At 37.6% G+C, this 14,475-nt stretch overlaps 1 protein-coding gene across 3 annotated transcripts in view; it reads left to right on the top strand.

Annotated features, from left to right (window-relative positions):
* The window catches only part of LOC128687803 (zinc finger protein 271-like), a 50,075-nt gene extending 37,094 nt beyond the window's left edge, over nucleotides 1-12,981 (top strand). For all 3 annotated transcript variants that reach the window (XM_070082108.1, XM_070082102.1, XM_053775372.2), the window contains exon 2: nucleotides 9,812-12,981. In XM_070082108.1, coding sequence (XP_069938209.1) covers nucleotides 11,649-12,836 — 1,188 coding nt within the window. In that variant the 5' untranslated portion in view covers nucleotides 9,812-11,648 and the 3' untranslated portion in view covers nucleotides 12,837-12,981. The remainder of the gene's footprint in view (nucleotides 1-9,811) is intronic.
* Nucleotides 12,982-14,475: the final 1,494 nt, after the last annotated feature.

Here is a 14,475-nt window from a genome sequence, read left to right as displayed (position 1 = left end):
ATTTCCCAGTAAAAGTAGGCCTTAGACAAGGATGTGTGATGTCACCATGTTTGTTTAATATATTTATAGATGGGGTTGTAAGAGAAGTAAATGTGAGGGTCTTGGCAAGAGGCGTGGAGTTAAAAGATAAAGAATCACACATAAAGTGGGAGTTGTCACAGTTGCTCTTTGCTGATGACACTGTGCTCTTGAGAGATTCTGAAGAGAAGTTGCAGAGGTTGGTGGATGACTTTGGTAGGGTATGTAAAAGAAGAAAATTAAAAGTGAATACAGTGGACCCTCGACCAACGATATTATCTATCTTCATCAACATTTAACAATTCCTCAAAATATTCCCTCCATCTTCCCAATACCTTTAACTCTCCATTTAATAACTCTCTCTCCTATTTTTAACTGACAAATCCATTTGTTCTCTAGGCTTCCTTAACTTGTTAATCTCACTCCAAAACTTTTTCTTATTTTCTACAAAATTTGTTGATAACATCTCATCCACTCTCTCATTTGCTCTCTTTTTACATTGCTTCACCACTCTCTTAACCTCTCTCTTTTTCTCCATATACTCTTCCCTCCTTGCATCACTTCTACTTTGTAAAAACTTTTCATATGCTAACTTTTTCTCCCTTACTACTCTCTTTACATCATCATTCCACCAATCACTCCTCTTCCCTCCTGCACCCGCTTTTCTGTAACCACAAACTTCTGTTGAACACTCTGACACTACACTTTTAAACCTACCCCATACCTCTTCGACCCCATTGTCTATGCTCTCATTAGCCCATCTATCCTCCAATAGCTGTTTATATCTTACCTTAACTGCCTCCTCTTTTAGTTTATAAACCTTCACCTCTCTCTTCCCTGATGCTTCTATTCTCCTTGTATCCCATCTACCTTTTACTCTCAGTGTAGCTACAATTAAAAAGTGATCTGGTATATCTGTGGCCCCTCTATAAACATGTACATCCTGAAGTCTACTCAACAGTCTTTTATCTACCAATACATTATCCATCAAACTACTGTCATTTCGCCCTACATCATATCGTGTATACTTATTTATCCTCTTTTTCTTAAAATATGTATTACCTATAACTAAACCCCTTTCTATACAAAGTTCAATCAAAGGGCTCCCATTATCATTTACACCTGGCACCCCAAGCTTACCTACCACACCCTCTCTAAAAGTTTCTCCTACTTAACCATTTAGGTCCCCTACCACAATTACTCTCTCACTTGGTTCAAAGGTTCCTATACATTCACTTAACATCTCCCAAAATCTCTCTTTCTCCTCTACATTCCTCTCTTCTCCAGGTGCATGCACGCTTATTATGACCCACTTTTCGCATCCAACCTTTACTTTAATCCACATAATCCTTGAATTTACGCATTCATATTCTCTTCTCCTTCCATAACTGATCCTTCAACATTATTGCTACCCCTTCTTCAGCTCTAACTCTCTCAGATACTCCAGATTTAATCCCATTTATTTCCCCTCACTGAAACTCCCCTACCCCCTTCAGCTTTGTTTTGCTTAGGGCCAGGACATCCAACTTCTTTTCATTCATAACATCAGCAATCATCTGTTTCTTGTCATCTGCACTACATCCACACACATTCAAGTATCCCAGTTTTATAAAGTTTTTCTTCTTCTCTTTTTTAGCAAATGTTTACAGGAGAAGGGGTTACTAGCCCATTGCTCCCGGCATTTTAGTCGCCTCATACGACACACATGGCTTACGGAGGAAAGATTCTTTTCCACTTTCCCATGGACAGTAGAAGAAATAAAGAAGAACAAGAGCTATTTAGAAATAGGAGAAAAACCTAGATGTATGTACATGTATATATATATGCATGTGCATGTCTGTGAAGTGTGACCATATGTAAGTAGGAGTAGCAAGATATCCCTGTTATCTAGCGTGTTTATGAGACAGAAAAAGACACCAGCAATCCTACCATCATGTAAAACAGTTATAGGTTTCTGTTTCACAGTCATCTGGCAGGACGGTAGTACTTCCCTGGGTGGCTGCTGTCTACCAACCTACTGCCTAATATATGATATTTACAGGAGCCCAGAGAGATGAAATTCACATACAGTACACTCATTATTTACCTTAAAATATGTGTAGTCTTAATGTAGAATGAGAGGTGAGTAGTATTTATTTGTAGGAAGTCAGTGTAGGTAGCTGGTAGGTGTAGCCCGCCGGGGCTACACTTATCGGTTATCTACACTGCGGTCCAGAGCCATATTATTAGCATCGACATACCTTGTTCATAGAATTTAATAGTTTCTAACAACTACTTTTAGATGCCATCATAAACGAAGGGAGAAGTAATGAATAATTCATGCCGAGAATTGTAAACAAAAGCGGAGTGGGGGAGTTACTAGGCCAAATACAGATTCATACACATTTTCTCTGGTGCTGGACCAGAGAAAACGTAATGTTTTCCCTCCGCCTGGCTACCTCACAGGTACACAAGTACAGTGGACCCCCGCATAGCGAACTTAATCCGTGCAAGAGGGCTGGTCGTTATGCGAAATGTTCGCTATGCGAATTAATTTTCCCCATAAGAAATAATGGAAATAAAATTAATCCGTGCAAGACACCCAAAAGTATGAAAAAAAATTTTTTTTACCACAAAAAAATGTTAATTTTAGTACACACAAACTGAAAAAGGCATGCACAATTACATGACACTTACTTTTATTGAAGATCTGGTGATGATTGATGGGATGGGAGGAGGGGAGAGAGAGTGTTAGTGTTTAGAAGGGGAATCCCCTTCCATTAGGACTTGAGGTAGCAAGTCCTTTTCTGGGGTTACTTCCCTTCTTCTTTTAATGCCACTAGGACCAGCTTCAGAGTCACTGGACTTCTTTCGCACAACATATCTGTCCATAGTGGCCTGTACCTCTCGTTCCTTTATGATTTGTCTAAAGTGGTTCACAACAGTGTCATTGTAACAGTCACCAGCACGGCTTGCAATAGCTGTGTGAGGGTGATTTTCATCAAAAAAGGTTTGCACTTCAAGCCATTTTGCACACATTTCCTTAATCTTTGAAGTAGGCAATTCCTTCAATTTCTCTCTCCCCTCCTTTGAACCAGTTTCCCCAGGTCTGGCCTCTTGCTCTTGAAGTTGATCTATCAGCTCATCAGTGGTTAGTTCTTCATTGTCCTCCTCCACCAACTCTTCCACATCCTCCCCACTAACCTCCAACCCCAAGGACTTCCCCAATTCCACAATTGATTCCTCAACTGGTATACTACTCCTCTCAGGGTTAGCCTCAAACCCTTCAAAATCCCTTTTGTCTACACATTCTGGCCACAGTTTCTTCCAAGCAGAGTTCAAGGTTCTCTTAGTCACTCCCTCCCAAGCCTTACCTATAAGGTTTACACAATTGAGGATATTAAAGTGATCCTTCCAAAACTCTTTTAGAGTCAATCGAGTGTCTGTGGTCACTTCAAAGCACTTTTGAAACAGAGCTTTTGTGTACAGTTTCTTGAAGTTGGAAATGACCTGCTGGTCCATGGGCTGCAGGAGAGGAGTGGTATTAGGAGGCAAAAACTTCACCTTAATGAAGCTCATGTCCCCATAAAGTCGCTCTGCCACGTCTGTAGGATGACCAGGGGCATTGTCTAACACCAGGAGGCACTTAAGGTCTAATTTCTTTTCAGTTAGGTAATCTTTCACATTGGGGGCAAATGCATGGTGTAACCAGTTATAGAAAAATTCCCTAGTGACCCATGCCTTACTGTTTGCCCTCCACAGCACACACAAATTATCCTTGAGGACATTCTTTTGCCTGAACGCTCTGGGAGTTTCAGAGTGATACACTAATAAAGGCTTAACTTTGCAATCACCACTAGCATTGGCACACATCAACAAAGTAAGCCTGTCTTTCATAGGCTTATGTCCTGGGAGTGCCTTTTCCTCCTGAGTAATGTAGGTCCTGCTTGGCATTTTCTTCCAGAACAGGCCTGTTTCATCACAATTAAACACTTGTTCAGGTTCCAGTCCTTCAGTTTCTATGTACTCCTTGAATTCATGCACATATTTTTCAGCCGCTTTGTGGTCCGAACTGGCAGCCTCACCATGCCGTATCACACTATGGATGCCACTACGCTTCTTAAATCTCTCAAACCAACCTTTGCTGGCCTTAAATTCACTCACATCATCACTAGTTGCAGGCATTTTTTTAATTAAATCGTCATGCAACTTCCTAGCCTTTTCACATATGATCGCTTGAGAGACGCTATCTCCTGCTAGCTGTTTTTCATTTATCCACACCAATAAGAGTCTCTCAACATCTTCCATCACTTGCGATCTTTGTTTCGAAAACACAGTTAAACCTTTGGCAACAACAGCTTCCTTGATTGCCGTTTTCTTGCCCACAATAGAAGCGATGGTTGATTTTGGTTTCTTGTACAACCTGACCAGGTCGGTGATACGTACTCCACTTTCATACTTATCAATGATCTCTTTCTTCATTTCAATGGGTATTCTTACCCTTTGAGGTGTAGGGTTGGCACTAGAAGCTTTCTTGGGGCCCATGGTCACTTATTTTCCACAAACAGCACCGAAAACACTGTAATAATACGAAATATTCCGAGTGTATGCTTGAATGTTACCGCGGAGGCTGGCTGGTAAACAATGGGACGGGCGGCACATGTGAGGCTGGCTGAGGGCGCACATTGGACGCGTCTCGGACGAAGGTCGCTGAGCGGGTTTTTGTCCACTATGCGGGGCAAAATTTTAGCGAACAAAGCGTTCGCTATGCGGATTGTTCGCTATGCAAGGCGTTCGCTATGCAGGGGTCCACTGTATTATTAACAGAGCAATAAATGCCAGACAACAAGTTTACACTAACTTATATTAAGTTAGCAATAGAACTAGGCATTAAAAACACAATAAAAGGTAAGATACACACAGAATACACTCATTACTTACCTTAAAATATTAATGTTAACGTGTGAGAGGTGAGTGGCAGGGTGTTTATTGAATAAAATAAAGTAAGAGGCTTACGACTTTTCTTTTTATCACAGCTAAGTTTAGACGCCTTCGTCAGTGAGAGCCAACTAGTTAACAAAAGAGTAAACGAGAGAGAGAGAGAACGAGATACAGAGTTCAGACAATGTAAAAACACAAACTCAACAGGTAGTGGGTGGCCACTTGGTCAGGCGAAATAAATGTGTATTAATACGTGTCTACTTTTAGTTTATTCACGTACATTAGTAAGAGTTTGTAAAACTATTACCTCACAATATTTATTTTTATTACAATAATTACCTCACAATACAAATACAATGGACCCCCGGTTCACGTCATTAATCCGTTCCTGAGAGCTCATCGTAAAGCAAAATTATTGGAAAGCGAATCAATTTTCCCCATAAGAAATAATGGAAATCAAATTAATCCGTGCAAGACACCCAAAAGTATGAAAAAAAAAAAACTTTACCACATGAAATATTAAGTTTAATGCAATAGAATAATTACAATAGCAATAATAAAAATAGAATAAACACAATAGAATAATTGACACTTACCTTTAATAAAGATCTGGTGATGATTGATGGGATGGGAGGAGGGGAGAGTGTTGAAGTTTTTAATGTTTAGAAGGGGAATCCCCCTCCATTAGGACTTGAGGTGGCAAGTCCTTTTCTGGGGTTACTTCCCTTCTTCTTCTAATGCCACTAGGACCAGCTTCAGAGTCACTGGACTTCTGTCACACAACATATCTGTCCATAGAGACCTGTACCTCTCGTTCCTTTATGACTTTTCTAAAGTGGTTCACAACATTGTCAGTGTACAGGTTGCCAACACGGCTTGCAGTAGCTGTGTTAGGGTGATTTTCATCAAAAAAGGTTTGCACTTCAACCCACTTTGCACACATTTCCTTAATCTTTGAAGTGGGCAACTTCCTCACTTTTTCCATCCCCTCCTCCGAAGCAGTTTCCTCAGGTCTGGCCTCTTGCTGTTGAAGATGATCTAGCAGCTCATCAGTGGTTAGTTTGTCATTGTCCTCCTCCACCAACTCTTCCACATCCTCCCCACTAACCTCCAACCCCAAGGACTTTCCCAATGCCACAATGGAATCCTCAACTGGCATAGGGTTAGCTTCAATCCGTTCAAAATCCCTTTTGTCTACACATTCTGGCCACAATTTCTTCCAAGCAGAGTTCAAGGTCCTCTTAGTCACTCCCTCCCAAGCCTTACCTATAAGGTTTACACAATTGAGGATATTAAAGTGATCCTTCCAAAACTCCTTTAGAGTCAATAGAGTTTCTGTGGTCACTTCAAAGCACCTTTCAAACATAGCTTTTGTGTACAGTTTCTTGAAGTTGGAAATGACCTGCTGGTCCATGGGCTGCAGGAGAGGAGTGGTATTAGGAGGCAAAAACTTGACCTTAATGAAGCTCATGTCCCCACAAAGTCGCTCTGACAAGTCTGTAGGATGACCAGGGGCATTAACACCAGGAGGCACTTAAGGTCTAATTTCTTTTCAGTTAGGTAATTTTTCACAGTGGGGGCAAATGCATGGTGTAACCAGTCATAGAAAAAGTCCCTAGTGACCCATGCCTTAGTGTTTGCCCTCCACAGCACACACAAATTAGCCTTGAGGACATTGTTTTTCCTGAACATTCTGGGAGTTTGTGATACACCAATAAAGGCTTCACTTTGCAATCACCACTAGCATTGGCACACATCAACAGAGTAAGCCTGTCTTTCATAGGCTTATGTCCTGGGAGGGCCTTTTCCTCATGAGTAATGTAGGTCCTGCTTGGCAATTTCTTCCAAAACAGGCCTGTTTTGTCACAATTAAACACTTGTTCAAATTTCAATCCTTCAGCCTCTATGTACTCCTTGAATTCCTTCACATATTTTTCAGCCGCTTTGTGGTCTGAACTGGCAGCCTCACCATGCCTAATCACACTATGTATGCCACTACGATTCTTAAATATTTCAAACCAACCTTTGCTGGCCTTAAATTCACTCACATCACCACTAGTTGCAGGCATTTTTCTAATTAAATCCTCATGCAACTGCCTAGCCTTTTCACAAATGATCGCTTGAGAGATGCTATCTCCTGCTATCTGTTTTTCATTTATCCACACCAGTAACAGTCTCTCAAAATTTTCTAACACTTGTGATTGCTGTTTTATATTCACAGTTGCACCTTTTGCAAGAACAGCTTCCTTGATTGCCGTTTTCCTGCTCACTATAGTAGAGATGGTTGATTGGGATTTACTATACAACTTGGCCAGGTCCGACACAGGCACTCCACTTTCATACATTGCAATTATCTCTTTCTTCATTTCAATAGTCATTAGCACCCTTGGTCTCGAAGGGTTGGCACTAGAAGCTTTCTTGGGGCCCATGGTGACTTATTTTGCAGAAACAAGCACCAGAAACAGTGATAATGTGGATAACATGGAATGTACCGAATGTATCCTTAGATGCGCGCACACTGGCTGGCTTGTAAACACTGGCACACACGGGGCAGTTCAGGCCACATGTGGACACGTTTCGTACGAATCGTGTCGTGTACCGGGTTTTGTTACGGGAACCGGGGCAAATTTTTTGCGATATAACGCTTCGGATACCGGATTTATCGGTTACCGGTGACTTCGCGAACTGGGGGACCACTGTACTCTTACATTGTATAAAGTTGTATAAGTTAGTACAGAATAAACAAACAACAATGGTCTCATTCTCATGCAACTCACCATTTTTAGAGTGAATGATGATATTATTATTATCATCATCATAAAAAAAGAAGCCCTAAACCCACAAGGGTCGTGAATTGCTATATATAGATTGAAGGCATGCGAAAGGAATATTTTTTCTACAGTTATCCCCCAGTGTTTGACTAGAGAAAATGTAATTCCTCCGACACTCCTACAAAGCCGCTTTGTAAACAAATCTCATATTTATGTCAATTTTTATTCTGTGGGTGTATGTATCATGTTTATATGCTATGTAACGTGTTTCTTATATAATTTTGAAGAAAATATCATTGATGGATTAATGAAAATGTCTGTATTAACATAAAATAAGGCATTTAATGTGCCCAAGATTGATTGTTATTATGTAGTATTACTACTACTGCGTCATGAGAAGAGAGACTCTTAGTGATTTTAATGTGTGCCTACATGCCAGCATGGTGTGTAAGTATATTTAGGTACAAGTGCACATAAGTATAATTATCAGAGTACATATAAAATATGCAGTAACTTTAAAACAATTGAAATTTTGGAAATTTTCCTGACATAATAAATGTGGTCACGGAGAATGTAAGCAAACCAGGTGGGGCACGCCATACTTGAAAGACCACCCGCCATATAGCAAATTTTGGTCATAATTTGAAATCGCCGTATTAGCGGAATGCCGTAAGGTGAAACGCTGTAAAGCGGGGCCCTCCTGTAATATGCTTTAATCACTTTATAGAAATATAGTTTTAGTTTTGCATTTATTGTACTTTTAGGAATGAATAATACAGTGACATAACTTGCATTGAAAATTGTACTTGTAGGATTGTAGAATACAAGAGTGCCTTGTTTATATGCTTCTTGGGTTCCTGACCAAGTATTGTAAACAAAAAATCGCCAGTGGGCAGGAAAGGGCGCTTAGTTTTTCATTATTGAATGCTTCTAAAATGCCAGATAATATGTTTATACCTTCATATATTAAGTGCTTAATACAGCTAGACATAAAAAACAAATGAAGTAAAATAATAACATAGTACATACAGCAATACCTTCCATAGTATGGTTAATGCATGTCAAAAACTTTCTGTACTATGCAATACCATACTAATCAAGGTATTATTATAATGTGTTTTAATGTATGGCATTCCAACAATATGATTAAATGTATCAGATCACAAAAATATTTAACCAGTTGCTTAAAACTCTTGCACACACTTGTAAATAAAGAAATCACACAAATGAAAAAATAGTAATTCAAGTAATTTAGACTTTTATTACAGTTGTATATAAACAGTGTATCATAAATACAGTAAAGATAAAGGTAATTTTAATTTTGAAAAATATTTGAACATTGTAGTTTGCACAGTTTTTTCTTTCTGTCAAAGTACATATCTTTATAGCATTGAATATTATTTTGTAACACCTGCCTAAGTCTAATGCTTCATTCAGTGTTTGGATTCACATTCATTATGAAGTCACAAGCATCTTCTACTTTTGCAGTTAATTTAGGTATTTCATCCAGTGTGAATTCTTTCATGGGCAGTACAAATGTACTCGTAATAACCCTTTGAGGGTCGGAACACCTGCTCTCAAACTTGCTCTTAGGGTTGGAAAATTAAAAAAAAAATTAGTTTTTCTTATGAAATGGTAGAGAATCTTTTTCTAAAAATAATAAAACAGAAAGTACGAAATTTGATGGAAAACTGATGAAATTACACTTTTGCGAATTTTGCTGCACCAGCGATATTTATGCATTGGCGATTTTGCCCACTTTGGGTCCAATTTTATGTCAATTATACATTGTTCCATTTGACCAAATTCATAAGTATTTCACTAGTATGTCTTCCATTCTTTCAACTGGAGTGTAGTGTACACAGTTTACAGGTATACTGGAATGAAGTTAAACTACAATTTAACCAGTGAATTTTGCAGTAATTTTAAAAGTTCATTATATTGAGGTGCCTTATATTGAGGGTTTACTGTATTTCAATAAAGGATTGACCCTATAAACTATGACCAGTTTCCTTTGTAAAATAAACCTGCCCAATGTATCTAACATTAGTGATAGCAGAAATAGATTTACAAAAAGGTCTCATTCAACTTTTCTTTTACAGTTGGTGTTTACAGTGTCAGTACTGTAGGAAACATATCATGCTGACACCCAATGTCAGTACACTGAAGAAAATGGCAAAAGTTCTGAGATCTACTACTCTCAGCAGTAAGTTTGATGAAGCACCTACACTGTGTGAAGTACTGAGTACAACTACTACTGTCAGCAGCACATTGAATGAATACTACACCGTGTGAAGTACTGAGTACAACTACTGTCAGCACTGTTTCAATACTATTGACTATTTGTGTGTGTGCTCCAGTTGTCAGTATTTGACTGTATTGTTTGGAAAGTCTCCTAATTTCTAACTTTCCCATGGAATTAAGGTAAAATATTGTACAATTCACACATTATATCTCACGTTTAATTCTGTAAGAGTCCATTCAAAGGAATCCTAATTCATGACTGTTTTAAGTAACTATTTTTATATTCTTTCCTTTTATGAGACTATTATGGTAGTCATAGTTTAACACCTTCTGGGAAAATATTGGTCATAATCTTACCCCTACTGTGAAAATATTAGTCATAGTCTTTCCACTAACTGCTTTCAAAAACCTGAGTATTTGTTATTTTATTTTATTTCCTACAAATATTCCTGACATATTGTTGTGATGTCTGATTTGTTTTGTAGTAAAATACAAGTGAAGACACTTCATAAATCAAGTTAAATATTTTTTATGTCGATAATCATGAAAAAGAGAACTTTAACAAGAAACAATTTGTAGATATAAACTTTACCAATTACAATAAATTTATCAATTTATTATAAAAATTTAATCATTGCAGTCATTCTATGTATAATGATATAAAAAGTAAATGTATATAAATGAACTTAATGTGTGATGAAATAAGATTTGTATTTTGTTAATGGAATGTTTAAAGTTACATGAACTTCCCCAGCACCCACTTAAACAACTTACACTACCTATGCTAAGACCCACTTAAAACAACTTACACAACCTACACTAACACCCATTTAAACAATGTGCCCCAGCATCCACTTACACAACTTACATTACCTGCACCAGCACCCACTTGAGCAACTTACACATCCTACACTAGCGCCGATTTAAACAACTTACACTAGCACTCACTTAAGCAACTTACACTACCTACACCAGCATCTATTTAAGCAACTTACACTACCTACACCAGCACCCACTTAAGCAACTTACATTACCTACACCAGCACCCACTTTAGCAACTTATACTACCTACACCAGCACCTACATAAACATAACTCCTCTATCAGAACAATAGACAATTTTAAAACACTTTCTTAATGTCTATTTCAGTTTTTGTACTGAGTAATTTTCAACTTTTTAGTTAAGCAGAAGAGAGCTCACATATTACTGAATTCTAATATATTATTCATTAAAATTTAAGAAAAAATGCATTGTAGTATTTAATAGTGGATACAAATTTTGTGACTTATTTTTTCACATTAATTTGTATTGGTTACAAAAGTTCACATGAAAATAATTTCCAATCAGTTGTCAGTATTTCTTTTTTTTTTCCTTTTTAGAAAGGTTTCATTACTAACTATTATATGTAAGATAATAGAAAGTACAGAATGTGAGTCCAGTAAGTCTATTGTTATGTAAAGTATAATTGAGTCTGTTATGTGAAATAGTGTGTAACATACAAGTAGTGTAATAATGTTGGTAGAATTACCGGCAATATGTAAAGTAAAAGGACACAAGTACAAAGCCTGACAAAGCTCCTGGAGAGTGAAACATTGCCACAATAAAATGTCACATTAGTTGCACTTGTGTCCTTTTACTTTACATACAAGTAGTGATTTATTTAGTGTTAAAAACTTTGTAATAAATAAAGGCAACATGAAGGTAGTAAAGAAACTCCATCAGTGTCCTGTTTGTGAAAAAGTATTTCCATCTAATTCTAAACTGATCAGACATAGCAGTGCTCATTCAGGAGAGAAGCCATATCATTGTTCAATGTGTCTGGAATACTTTAGTGATAAATACACACTAAGAAAACATCAGAGGATTCATTCAGGAGAGAGGCCATATCATTGTTCAGTGTGTCTAAAAGACTTTTCTGATAATTCTTCCCTAAAAGTTCATCAGAGAGTTCATACAGGAGAGAAGCCATATCAGTGCTCAGTGTGTCTGAAAAGCTTTGGTGATCATACCTCAATAATTCAACATGAGAGAGTTCATACAGGAGAGAAGCCATTTAAGTGTTCAGTGTGTCATAAAGACTTTAGACAAAGGGGTCACCTGAAATCACATATGAGAACTCATACAGGAGAGAAGCCATATCAGTGCTCAGTGTGTACAAAATTATTTAATGGAAGAAGTGCGCTGGTAAAACATATGCGTTATCATACAGGAGAGAGGCCATATCAGTGCTCAGTGTGTCTGAAAGACTTTATACAAAGTGATCACCTGAAATCACATATGAGAACTCATACGGGAGAGAAGCCATATCAGTGCTCAGTGTGTACAAAGTTATTTAAAGGAAGAAGTGCGCTGGTAAATCACATGCGCTCTCATACAGGAGAGAGGCCATATCAGTGTTCAGTGTGTACAAAACAATTTTCAATAAGATGTTCTCTAGTGAAACACATGAAGACTCACACGAAAGAAAAAACACACGAGTATCCAGAGTGTCAGAAAGTTCTTTCAAGTGACTCTCTTTTAGTTAAGCACATGACACTTCATAAAGAACATAAACCATACAAGTGTTCAAAGTGCCAGAAAAGCTTCTCAGCAGAAAAAAGTTTAGTCAGACATTTAAAAAGTCATACAAGAGGAACACCATACAAGTGTTCAGAGTGTCAGAAAGGCTTTTCAAGTCAAGAAAATTTATTACTGCATAAAAAAAATCATGAGGGGGAGAAACCATATAGTTGCTCACTGTGCTTGCAAAACTTTACACAAAAATTAGAAATGGAAAATCACTTGAGATGTCACAGCATAGAACAAACATATCAGTGTTCAAGGTGTCTGGAAAGTTTTTCCCATAAAACTAACCTAGTAAATCATATGATAGCTCATATATAAGAGAGAATGTGTAGCAGTGTGAAGCATTTTAAAAACTTTTTAAGGAAATCTTTTCTGTAAAACATCATATGACTCTGGTCACTTTATCAGGAAAATCCAAGTGAAATTGATGCTCTTTATTAGAAATAAAACACTTAAAAGTAAAGTTAATTTATTCCTACCTGTCTTGTGCACTTAACTTTGTTGCATGTCTTTAGTGACTCCTTACCCACTACCACCAGAACTTGGTTGTTGAATTAATTCATTCCAGATGTCGATTTGACAACTAAAATTGACGACAACTTAAGTCATTTTTCCCATAAAGAGTAATGGAAATAGAATTAATCCATTCCAGACCAAAAAATGACACTATATTACAGTAGTACCTCGGTCCTCAAAGTTAATTCATTCCAGAAGGCTGTTCGAGCGCCGATCTGTTCAAGTTCCAAATGAATTTTTCCTATAAGGAATAATGTAATGGTTGGCTGTTATCACCATTCTTCTTAGGCCCCATGGTGACTTGTTTATATAAATAATATTAAAAAATCACCAAAAAATGCGAAGAAACACGAAATGGTTTACAACAAAGTTCTGGCAGGTCGTGTATGTTTTGTCTAGTGCCAAGCAAACGGTTGACTACTGAGCGATTTTTTACTGAACAAAGTGTGTGAATACCGAATTGTTCAACTTGGGAGCTGTTTGAGTACTGAGGTACTACTGTAACTTATTAAAAAATGTTCTAACTTCTCCATAAAACTCTAAAATTGAATACTAAATGAAACTAACTGAAATACTGTACAATAAATGAAAATTTAACTGCCTCTTACCTGTCAGAGGAGAGCTAATGGCATACTGGATGCAAGGGGTGGAGGAGAGAATGGGGGATGTTATTGCATGGAAGGAGTCACCTTCTTTTAAGCTTTTCAGGGTCCGTGCTGTAGTTCTACTTCATTGAAGCCAGGGGTCCATGACATAGTACTATGCAATGAGCTCAGCTCACTCAGATAAGCTGTGAGTGGTGAATTTGGGACTAAATACAGCCTCTCCTCACTTAACGATGGAGTTCTGTTCCTAAGACCATGCCGTTAAACGAATTCATTGCTAAGTGAGGAGCATACTGTAATGGTAGTGGGTTTATGTCAACCATCTTTGATATTGTTTTAATGTCACCTTTGCACCATATATAACATTTCTGGTATATTTTTAAATGTTTATACAGTAATGTACTGTATATTGAAATAAACAGAATAGAGGAAATCAGCTCTAATATACATTATTTGGATATAAATACTGGTCACAGAACCCGTCGTAAATCCGAGGCATCTGTAAACAAGCAAGTACGTCACTAAGTGAGGAGAGGCTGTTTGATAGAATGGGTCGATGCAGTAAGTGTGCACCATATAAAATTAATCTTGCAGCACACAGTGCATAATGAGGAAAAAATAACTGCGACAGTGTTTTTTATTTAAAATAGCAAATTTGTGGTGTATTTTGGTATGGTTTTTATAGTTGTATTATCGGTTTCTTGGTCTAATTTGATAGAATGGAAGATGCGTTACAAAAATAGAGATGTTCTGAGGACCCTAAATAGCTTAAAATTGAGCTCAAAATAGCAAAAATGTTCGATTTTTGCCTATGTTCAAGAGTAAACAAATCACGA

Source organism: Cherax quadricarinatus, chromosome 1, assembly GCF_038502225.1.
Source record: "Cherax quadricarinatus isolate ZL_2023a chromosome 1, ASM3850222v1, whole genome shotgun sequence".
Classification (NCBI taxonomy): Eukaryota; Metazoa; Arthropoda; class Malacostraca; order Decapoda; family Parastacidae; genus Cherax; species Cherax quadricarinatus.
The sequence above is the reverse complement of the archived record's forward strand: the minus strand, read 5'-3'. Positions and strand labels throughout refer to the sequence as shown.